This window comes from Manis pentadactyla, chromosome 1 (genome assembly GCF_030020395.1).
Source record: "Manis pentadactyla isolate mManPen7 chromosome 1, mManPen7.hap1, whole genome shotgun sequence".
Classification (NCBI taxonomy): domain Eukaryota; kingdom Metazoa; phylum Chordata; class Mammalia; order Pholidota; family Manidae; genus Manis; species Manis pentadactyla.
The window spans coordinates 71,060,870-71,073,259 of record NC_080019.1 but is presented as its reverse complement, the minus strand read 5'-3'; the positions used below and the strand labels follow the sequence as shown (position 1 = coordinate 71,073,259).

General features: G+C 37.2%; 1 protein-coding gene across 1 annotated transcript in view; it reads right to left on the bottom strand.

The window, feature by feature from the left end:
- The window catches only part of XRN1 (5'-3' exoribonuclease 1), a 177,551-nt gene that overhangs the window by 67,742 nt on the left and 97,419 nt on the right, over positions 1-12,390 (bottom strand). The window contains 2 exon segments of the mRNA XM_057498318.1: positions 5,668-5,800; positions 5,937-5,993. Of these exon segments, the coding sequence (XP_057354301.1) occupies positions 5,668-5,800; positions 5,937-5,993 (190 nt within the window).

Below are 12,390 nucleotides of genomic sequence, written 5' to 3'. Positions count from 1 at the left end.
ACATGGAGACTTAACAACATGCTCCTAAATAATCAATGGATCAATGACCAAATCAAAATAGAGATCAAGCAATACATAGAAACAAATGACAATGACAACACAAAGCCCCAACTTCTGTGGGATGCAGCGAAAGCAGTTTTAAGAGGAAAGTAGATAGCAATAAAGGCATATTTAAAGAAGGAAGAATAATCCCAAATAAATAGTCTAAAGACACACAATAATCGAAATTGGAAAAAAAAGAAAAAATGAGGCCTAAAGTCAGCAGAAGGAGGGACATAATAAAGAAGAAATAAATAAAATTGAGAAGAAAAAAACAATAGAAAAAAATCAATGAAATCAAGAGCTGGTTCTTTGAGAAAATAAACAAAATAGATAATTCCCTAGCCAGACTTATAAAAAGAAAAAGAGAATCAACAGAATCAGAAACGAGAAAGTAAAAATCATGACAGACCCACAGAAATACAAAGAATTATTAGAGAATGCTACAAAAAACTATATGCTAACAAGCTGGAAAACCTAGAAGAAATGGACAACTTCCTAGAAAAATACAATCTTCCAAGACTGACCAAGGAAGAAACAGAAAAACTAAACAGACCAATTACCAGCAAAGAAATTGAAGCAGTAATCAAAAAACTACCCAAGAGCAAAACTCCCAGGCCAGACAGATTTACTGCAGTTTTATCAGACATACAGAGAAGACATAATACCCATTCTCCTTAAAGTTTTCCAAAAAATAGAAGAAGAGGGAATACTTCCAGACTCATTCTATGAAGCCAACATCACCCTAATACCAAAACCAGGCAAAGACCCCACCAAAAAAGAAAATTACAGACCAAAATCCCTGATGAGCGTAGATACAAAAATACTCAACAAAATATTAGCAAACCGAATTCAAAAGTACATCAAGAGGATCACACACCATGATCAAGTGGGATTCATCTCAGGGATGCAAGGATGGTACAACATTCGAAAATCCATCATCCTCCATCACATCAACAAAAAGAAGGACAAAAATCACATGATAATCTCCATAGACACTGAAAAAGCATTCAACAAAATTCAACATCCATTCATGATAAAACCTCTCAGCAAAATGGGTATAGAGGGCAAGTACCTCAACATAATAAAGTTCATATAAGTATACCCATAGCCAACATCATACTGAATAGCGAGAAGCTGAAAGCACTTCCTCTAAGATCGGGAAGAAGACAGGGATGCCCACTCTCCTCACTGTTATTCAACATAGTACTGGAGGTCCTAGCCACGGCAATTAGACAAAAAAAAGAAATACAAAGAATCCAGATTGGTAAAGAAGAAGTCAAACTGTCACTATTTGCAGATGACATGATATTGTACATAAAAAATCCTAAATACTCCACTCCAAAACTACTAGAACTAATATCGGAATTCAGCAAAGTTGCAGGATACAAAATCAATACACAGAAATCTGAGGCTTTCCTATACACTATCAATGAACTAATAGAAAGAGAAACCAGGAAAACAATTCCATTCACAATTGCATCAAAAAAAAAAAATACCTAGGAATAAACCTAACCAAGGAAGTGAAAGACCTACACCCGGAAAACTACAAGACATTCTTAAGAGAAATTAAAAGGACACTAACAGATGGTAACTCATCCCATGCTCTTAGCTAGGAAGAATTAATATTGTCAAAATGCCATCCTGCCCAAAGTAATCTACAGATTTAATGCAGTCCCTATCAAATTACCAACAGCATTCTTCAACGAACTGGAACAAATAGTTTTAAAATTCATATGGAACCACCAAAGACCCCAAATAGCCAAAGCAATCTTGAGAAGTAAGAATAAAGTGGGGGCGATCTCACTCCCCAACTTCAAGCTCTACTACAAAGTCACAGTAATCAAGACAATTTGGTACTGGCACAAGAACAGAGCCACAGACCAGTGGAACAGAATAGAGTCTCCAGACATTAACCCAAACATATATGGTCAATTAATATACGATAAATGAGCCATGGACATACAATGGGGAAATGACAGCCTCTTCAACAGCTGTGTTGGCAAAACTGGACAGCTACATGTAAGGGAATGAAACTGGATCACCGTCTAACCCCATACACAAGAGTAAACTCTAAATGCATCAAAGAACTGAATGTAAGCCATGAAACCATAAAACTCTTAGAAGAAAACATAGGCAAAAATCTCTTTGACATAAACATGAGCAACTTCTTCATGAACATATCTCCCCAGGCAAGGGAAACAAAAGCAAAAATGAACAAGTGGGTCTGTATCAAACCAAAAAGCTTCTGTACAGCAAAGGACACCATCAACAGAACAATAAGGCATCCTACAGTATGGGAGAATATATTCATAAATGACAGATCCAATAAAGGGTTGACATCCAAAATATATAAAGAGCTCATGCACCTCAACAAACAAAAAGCGAACGATCCAATTAAACAATGGGCAGAGGAGCTGAACAGACAGTTCTCCAAAGAAGAAATTCAGATGGCCAACAGACACATGAAAAGATGCTCCACATTGCTAGTTATCAGAGAAATGCAAATTAAAACCACAATGAGATATTACCTCACACAAGTAAGTATCGCCACCATCCAAAAGACAAACAACAACAAATGTTGGCGAGGTTGCGGAGAAAGGGGAACCCTCCTACACTGCTGGTGGGAATGTAAATTAGTTCAACCATTGTGGAAAGCAATAAGGAGGTTCCTCAAAAAGCTCAAAATAGAAATACTATTTGACCCAGGAATCCCATTCCAGGTATTTACCCTAAAAATGCAGCAGCCCAATTTGAAAAAGACAGATATACCCCTATGTTTATCACAGCACTATTTACACTAGCCAAGAAATGGAAGAAACCCAAGTATCCATCAGTAGATGAATGGATAAAGAAGATGTGGTACATATACACAATGGAATATTATTCAGCCATAATAAGAAAACAAATCCTACCATTCGCAACAACATGGATGGAGCTAGAGGGTATTATGCTCAGTGAAATAAGCCAGACAGAGAAAGACAAGTACCAAATGATTTCACTCATATGTGGGATATAAGAACAAATGAAAAACTGAAGGAACAAAACAAGAGCAGAATCACAGAATCCAAGAATGGACTAACAGTTACCAAAGGGAAAGGGACTGGGGAGGATGGGTGGGAAAGGAGGGAGAAGGTGGGGGACAAGAAAGGGGGGCCTTACGATTAGCATGTATAATGTGGTGGGGGCAAGGGGAGGGCTGTGCAACACAGAGAAGACAACTAGTGATTTAATAGCATCTTCCTACACTGATGGACAGTGAGTAATGGAGTATGTCGGGGGGACTTGGTGAAGGGGGGAGTCTAGTAAACATAATGTTCCTCATGTAACTGTAGATTAAAGATACCAAAATAAAAAATAAATAAAATAAAAAAGAAAGAGAATAAGAGAGGTAACTTTGGAGTTTCCAATTTAGAAGGTCTTACAGTAAAGACAGACAAAAGGTAATGAAGATGTGAAAACAAAGATCTCATGAGGGGAGCTGAAAGGAGAGAATATATATTATTAGCATTGGCAGGAGTTTGTAACCTGTATAAATTAAAATGATGAAGATACCAAATATGACTCCAAAGTTCTGGCTGAGATGACTTGGTAGGATTATGGATATCATAATTGAGACATGCGGAAGACAGTGGCACAATAAACTTAAGATAGGAGCAGAGAAGAATAAATGTGGCAGGGAGGGTGATATGTTTAGAAAGACTAAATGTACTCAAAACACCAAGGTAAAGTGAAATAATTATCTAAAGTAATATTTTGAATTCTAAGTCCAAATTAGTAATAGTTAATCACATAACTTCGATTGACTATTTCTCTATCTACTCATCGCCCCACACTTTACATTCTATTAGTTCTGTTTCTCTAAAAGCCCTGACTAATACAGTATTTGACACTATGCTGGCCCCAGGTAGGAGTGGTAGGATGTCTCCCCCATCTGTAATCCCTCATTGTCCAGCTGAAATGAGGCTTGTATAGCTCACCCATCCTCCACCACCCAGCTGTACCTTTCAACCTGACACTTTCACCTAAAATCTAAACCCAAGAAAGGGAGGCTCTGTAAGAGACAGGAGTTTCTTCTCAGAAGGCTAAAACCCACCTTCTAGGTTCCCATTTCCTTTCTGAGGAAAGGGTCACTTCCTTAGAAGATTATTGAGGATTATTTGCCACCTTTAATGGAGATGATATCTCAGCTATTCCATGTCCATGGCAGACACAGTTAATCAATGCCAGAACTCTTTTTCACTCAGTGTAAATAAAGTAGCTTTAAAATCCTTCTCAAGACAAAATTCCAAGTGGTCACTCAATCTTATTACTGATAGGAGTTGTCAGAAGGAAGGAAACTTCTATGTTATCAGAGTCCTAAGGCCTTATCAGGACAAACTAACTATAGTCCAATAAGCTCAACATTTGAACAACTGACACAAGGGGTTGAACAGATAGCAAGAGGGTTGCTTCCTTATACCCATCTGACCCTTACCATATCTAGCTCAGACCTTCCTTTCTTCATTTCTAGCAGCCAGAAATATGTCCAAGAAATTAAAAAGAGAATCAGGAAAGAAGAGTCTCTTTCAGAGGTAGGTAGGCAGGCAAGACCCCAAAAGGGTGTGTAGAGAACCACTGCTCAAAGTTAGGTAAGAATCCCAGCCCTGCCACTTATCTGTGTAAATGTGGGGTGAGTCACTTAACCTCTCAGGTAAGGAAATAACATCTACCTCTTAGGTGGTTGTGAGGTTCAAATGCAAAATGTGAAAGTGCCTGGCACATTGTTGACACTACATTAGCAATTCTCTTAGGCTCATGGCCTGTCTGCTCTTCCTCCTTTCTGGACAGTGAAACCAAGGTTGAGCGCCTAAGATAGGGAAGGACAATGCTGCCACTACCCTAACTCCTGGGCACTGGATTTGCTGCTTCATGCTGGGTTAACTTTTTTTGGAATGTATGCTTCAAAGCTGCTCATTCATGGCATCCCTATGAGGACAGGACATTTAGATCTTCAGCTGCTTCTTTCCTTTTTTCTCCACTTTCTCAATTTTCATTTTTTTGTACAAAATACATAAAATTTACCATCTTAACTATTTTTAAATGTACCGCACAGTATTATTAATTATATGCACCCTACTATACAACAGATAGGTCTGTTTTATATATATGATCTAGTTGTAGTCATAAAATTCAAATTAATATGCACATTTTATTTTCAAATCTTTCAATATAAATAAGCTCATAGAGCATGTTTGTTTCTCCACAGAATCAAAAGATGACAATAGCAATTAGTGTAAAGGTTTGAACAAGACTAGATGAAAGCCTAACAGAAGTGATGAAACTTTTCTCACAGGTTCACGAAAAAAAAATATATATGCATGTGTTGTGTTATATATATATACTACCAAATTCTCAGCAGCCCTTCCTTAACTTCCCCTTCTTTTAATCATTTCCCAGATGATTACTCAAGGCAGAAAAAGCTAATTCTGACTTAGAAAACTTAAACAAAAAATTAACTAAAACATAAGAGGATTTATATTTTTTTCCTTATTTATAGCTTTTTTTACATAGATTTACATGTGCTTAGTTGTGTTTTACTTTATAATATAAATGCAGTTGAAGACATTTCAAGTATTGAGACATTACCCCCTTTAATTCCTATGATGGTGCCCCGCAGGCCAGCTGGAACTGAGAAGTTCTCTCTCACATTCACAACACGGTCAAAGAGGCGAAATTCTGCATCCCGATCAGGAATGACTCCATGTTGCTGTTCTAAAGGCTGAAGAGAAGAAAGCTTTAATTATTGCTAACTCTAATTTTAAAAAAAATTTCTATTAATATATTGAAAACATTTTATTCCTTCCATACTTTCAAAGTAGAAACAATATCTTTGAATTCTTTGATAGGAAACTTACTCTGTACAGCAAATGGGGCTTCACTGTCACTCGTACCTTCTTATTGTTTTTTCTTTGCTGAGGAAAGACAATTTTTAAGTATTAAAAAATAGATAAAATTATTGTCCAGTACTTGGACATGTCTGGATTTTTAAAAGCCAAATGAAATGAGTAATTTTAAGAATATCTGAAGTTCTTCAGATGCACTAAGGAGGAGTAATAATTAATTCTTCAAATATTTTTAAAGTAAAAATTTTTAAGTATAAGGCATATAGAAAAATGCAAAGCTGTAAGTATACACCCTGGTGAATTTTTATAGTATGAGCATTTATATTTATAACCACACCCTGTTCAAGACACAGAACATTACTAACTAAAACATAAAAATCCCTATATTCTCTCCTAGTTATTACCCTTCCTAAAAGTAACCTTACTTCTAACACAAAAGATTAGATTTGCCTGTTTTGAACTTTATGTACATTACATACCCTATTCAAATGTTTTTTTTATGCTAAAAAGAATTGTTATACAATGATCAACAAAGGCATATAAAGCAAAAAATGGTATAAAGCATTGATCTATGAAAGTACTGTGAGTTTTGTGGCTACTTATAAAATTAGGGTGGCATTCATTTAACAAAGTCCTTGCTTTTGGAATCTATTGTGAAATTGGCTTTGAAGTTTGACTATTTTGATCTAAAAAATCCTGAAAGAAGAATTTTATTCTATCTTTGTTACTTGTTAGTTTTGTGAATTAACTTAAGCATCAGCTTCCTTCCATTTGTAAGATGGAAACAGAATTACTGGTTCTCCCTAATAAAAATGTGAGAATAATTTATATCCATTGCAATTCATAACTACCATTCACATTAATTTTTTTTTAAAAAGGGAATTCTAACCTAATAAGAAAAATGGCAGCAGTTAACCTATTGGTAGAGACCATACACTATAAAGTTCATGTATTTATACACTGCAAAATGTGCAAACCTTTAAACATAATCTATTTTCTTTTATTATAGAGACATTTCATTTATTCTTTCAACATGTATTTACTGAGTTCTCCTTATGTGCCATATACTGGGGATAAAGAGTGACCTGTTCTTTTCTTCTAGTTAGAGAAACACACAAGAAACAAAACAAGGAAAATATATTGTATGTTTGAAGGTAAAAAGCATAGAGAAAAAAAAAGCAGCTGAGGGGGAACATTGGTGTGGGAAGAGATGGCCGTTTTAAATGGGGGAACAGTGAAGGCCTCATTGACAAGGTGTCTCATGTTTCTAGCCCATGGGAGACTAGAAGGACTAATAGAGTATGACTGGTGCTACTAACAACAGCAAGAAGGAGAAAAAGTAAGAGAAGAAATTTAAAGTGTTTTTAAAAAGAACTCTAAGAACTGTGCCCAGAGTATTGCATATGAAAAAACAGCAACCTATATGCTATAATATATCCTTAGGCATTATTATGTTATAGCACTGATTACAGGATGTGGCAACCAAACTTGACTCATCAGGAAAATTAGTAACTGGGGCATTTTCACAACAGGACCAAATCCACAACTACTAAATGAGAAATTCTCAGGTCTGGTTACTCAAAATGTCGAAAATGCAGCACCTCAAGCCTCATCCAAGAACTACTGCATCAAAATTTTAATAACATCCTCCAGTCATTTGCTTACACATTAAAGTTTGAGAAGTACTGCTCTAGGGGTGGAATCTGGAATGCATGTTTTTAAAAAAGCTCCTCCAGTAATTCTGATAATAAACTGAGTTTGGAAACCACTGTCCAATAAGAAAATACTTTAAATGATGACCCTGAGTTATAAAGAAAAGTTTAAATCATGTTCAGAATGCTGTCTTTATTTTCTAGTTTTATCTTCTTTTCTTTATTACTCTAATAACATTATTACACTAAAAGGAAAAAAAATCACTCATACCTGCATTTCCCTGACAAATTAACAGGTTAAAAAAAATTCCTGTCTTATCTATATGCACACACAATTTAAAAAACGTAATCAAAACAATAGACATCTTGTATTTTCTGTTTGTAAAGGGGAAAATGTTTAAAACATCTTAGAAAACTCTGTATCAAAATGGTTAAAATAAAACTTAGGGGCTTAGTTATATAATTTTGTTAAGCAGAAAATTCATTTAAAAAACTATGCTGGACAAACAGATTTTGTTCTACATTAAAGAAAATCAAAAAGAAACATAGGTTTTCTATCTTCATCTAAATATTAATAACATTTCAAAAATAAAAATCTTGGTTCTCGTCTTAAATTTTTTCCTAAATAGAAAAAGAGTCATTTAGTGGTGATTTTCCAGACTGTATTCACAGCTCTTGAGTATGTGATAAGAGAATCCAAATAGTAATAGCCAAGCATCATTAAGCAATAATAGCTAGGCATTACTAGGAGTTTATATATATTAACTCAGTTAATCCTTTTGATGACCCTGTGAGGTAGGTACTATTTTAGTCCCATTTTACCAATGAGGAAATAGAGGCATGGAAAGGTTCTGTGTCTTATCTAAGGTTATAAATATTGAAAGAGGGATGGAGAAAAGATAGCTTTAGAGTCCAGTTAACTTACTTTACTTTTAAGGCCCTGTGTTAGCAAAGCACCAGCATCTTAATAAAATGGCAAATGTGTGGGAAATAAAATTAGAAGTTAAAGGAAGGAATATAATCAACTTTTTACTGCATCAAGATAGGGAATCAAAATAAAATAGTTAAGCCTTTACAGAAGGCTATCATTTTTTAAAAATTGAGACATAAACAAATAGGAAAGATTAAGTGGGATTTAAAAAACGGTAACTGAATAAGATTGTGAGTGGAAAAGTATAGTTTAGAAGTGAGCCTGTAAAAGGGAATTAACTAAAATGTTTCTATTCTCTAAAAGGTGAACTGGGTCTTTAAAGAACTTAAAATAGGAAGGAATCAGGGTTAACTTTGTTTCTGAATAACAGATTTTCTATTTTGACTAGAATCACAAATTATTAATTCCCAAAATTAGAAACACTACAAGGACATAAAGTTTATTTAGATAAACTTATTAATGGCCACTGGAAATAGCTGGAACTTTTGAAAAAAATTACAGGGTTATTTGACATAAATTAAAATCACTTGGGGGCGGAAGATGGCGGCGTGAGTAGAGCAGCGGAAATCTCCTCCCAAAACAACATATATCTATGAAAATATAACAAAGACAACCCTTCCTAGAATAAAGACCAGAGGACACAGGACAATATCCAGACCACATCCGCACCTGAGAGAACTCAGCGCCTCGCGAAGGGGGTAAGATACAAGCCCCGGCCCCGCGGGAGCCGAGCGCCCCTCCCCCCAGCTCCCGGCGGGAGAAGAGCAGGCAGAGCGGGAGGGAGACGGAGCCCAGGACTGCCGAGCACCCAGCCCCCGCCATCCGGGCCAGAGTGCAGGGCGCTCGATACTAGGAAAACAGGGCAGCAAGAACAGTGAGCAGGCACTGGAGGCTGGGCGACAGAGGACATAAGAAAAGCGCGACCATTTTTTTTTTGCTTTTTTGCTGTTTTGTTCTGGCGAGCGCTTTTTGGAAGTCTTAAAGGGATAGGGACCCCAATACTAGGGAAACAGGGCAGAAAGACCAGTGAGCAGAGGCCTGAGGCTGGCACCGGAGAATAAAGAAAAACGAACGACCACCTTTTTTTTTAATTAAAAACTTTTTTTTTTTTCAATTAAAAAAATTTTTTTTTCTTTTTTTTTGGTGGGCGTTGTTTTGTTTTGGCGGGTGCTTTTTCGAAGTCTTAAAGGGGCAGGGCAGGTCACTTAATCCAGAGGTAGGGAATCCGGGATCTCTGGGCACCCTAACCCCTGGGCTGCAGGGAGCAGGGAGGACCCTTACGGAGATAAATAGCCTCCCAGCAGCTCCTGCTCCAACGCGACTCCACCATTTTGGAGTAGCTGCCCGAGCCAGGCCACGCCCACAGCAACAGCGGAGATTAACTCCATAGCAGCCTGGCAGGAAGCAGAAACCCTGTCTGCGCGCAGCTGCGCAGCACAAGCCACTAGAGGTCGCTGTTCTCCCAGGAGAGGAGGGCCACAAACCAACAAGAAAGGAAGTCCTTCCAGCCGTCACTCGTCCCAGTTCTGCAGACTATTCCTATCACCATGAAAAGGCAAAGCTACAGGCAGACAAAGATCACAGAGACAACACCAGAGAAGGAGACAGACCTAACCAGTCTCCCTGAAAAAGAATTCAAAATAAGAATCATAAACATGCTGACAGAGATGCAGAGAAATACGCAAGAGAAATGGGATGAAGTCCGGAAGGAGATCACAGATGCCAGAAAGGAGATCGCAGAAATGAAACAAACTCTGGAAGGGTTTATAAGCAGAATGGATAGAATGCAAGAGGCCATTGATGGAATTGAAATCAGAGAACAGGAACGCATAGAAGCTGACATAGAGAGAGACAAAAGGATCTCTAGGAATGAAACAATATTAAGAGAACTGTGTGACCAATCCAAAAGGAACAATATCCGTATTATAGGGGTCCCAGAAGAAGAAGAGAGAGGAAAAGAGATGGAAAGTATCTTAGAAGAAATAATTGCTGAAAACTTCCCCACACTGGGGGAGGAAGTAATCGAACAGACCACGGAAATACACAGAACCCACAACAGAAAGGATCCAAGAAGGGCAACACCAAGACACATAATAATTAAAATGGCAAAGATCAAGGACAAGGAAAGAGTGTTAAAGGCAGCTAGAGAGAAAAAGGTCACCTATAAAGGGAAACCCATCAGGCTAACGTCAGATTTCTCAACAGAAACCCTACAGGCCAGAAGAGAATGGCATGATATATTTAATACAATGAAACAGAAGGGCCTTGAACCAAGGATACTGTATCCAGCACGACTATCATTCAAATATGACGGTGGGATTAAACAATTCCCAGACAAACAAAAGCTGAGGGAATTTGCTTTCCACAAACCACCTCTACAGAACATCTTACAGGGACTGCTCTAGATGGGAGCACTCCTAGAAAGAGCACAGCACAAAACACCCAACATATGAAGAATCGAGGAGGAGGAACAAGAAGGGAGAGAAGAAAAGAATCTCCAGATAGTGTATATAACAGCTCAATAAGCGAGCTAAGTTAGGCAGTAAGATACTAAAGAGGCTAACCTTGAACCTTTGGTAACCACGAATTTAAAGCCTGCAATGGCAATAAGTACATATCTTTCAATAGTCACCCTAAATGTTAATGGGTTGAATACACCAATCAAAAGACACAGAGTAACAGAATGGATAAAAAAGCAAGACCCATCTATATGCTGCTTACAAGAAACTCACCTCAAACCCAAAGACATGTACAGACTAAAAGTCAAGGGATGGAAAAACATATTTCAAGCAAACAACAGAGAGAAGAAAGCAGGGGTTGCAGTACTAATATCAGACAAAATAGACTTCAAAACAAAGAAAGTAACAAGAGATAAAGAAGGACACTACATAATGATAAAGGGCTCAGTCAAACAAGAGGATATAACCATTCTAAATATATATGCACCCAACACAGGAGCACCAGCATATGTGAAACAAATACTAACAGAACTAAAGGGGGATATAGACTGCAATGCATTCATTCTAGGAGACTTCAACACACCACTCACCCCAAAGGATAGATCCACTGGGCAGAAAATAATTAAGGACACGGAAGCACTGAACAACACAGTAGAGCAGATGGACCTAATAGACATCTATAGAACTCTACATCCAAAAGCAGCGGGATATACATTCTTCTCAAGTGCACATGGAACATTCTCCAGAATAGACCACATACTAGGCCACAAAAAGAGCCTCAGAAAATTCCAAAAGATTGAAATCCTACCAACCAACTTTTCAGACCACAAAGGCATAAAACTAGAAATAAACTGTACAAAGAAAGCAAAGAGGCTCACAAACACATGGAGGCTTAACAACACGCTCCTAAATAATCAATGGATCAATGACCAAATCAAAATGGAGATCCAGCAATATATGGAAACAAATGACAACAACAACACTAAGCCCCAACTTCTGTGGGACACAGCAAAAGCAGTCTTAAGAGGAAAGTATATAGCAATCCAAGCATATTTAAAAAAGGAAGAGCAATCCCAAATGAATGGTCTAATGTCACAATTATCGAAATTGGAAAAAGAAGAACAGATGAGGCCTAAGGTCAGCAGAAGGAGGGACATAATAAAGATCAGAGAAGAAATAAATAAAATTGAGAAGAATAAAACAATAGCAAAAATCAATGAAACCAAGAGCTGGTTCTTCGAGAAAATAAACAAAATAGATAAGCCTCTAGCTAGACTTATTAAGAAGAAAAGAGAGTCAACACAAATCAACAGTATCAGAAACGAGAAAGGAAAAATCACGACGGACCCCACGGAAATGCAAAGAATTATTGGAGAATACTATGAAAACCTATATGCTAACAAGCTGGAAAACCTAGGAGAAAT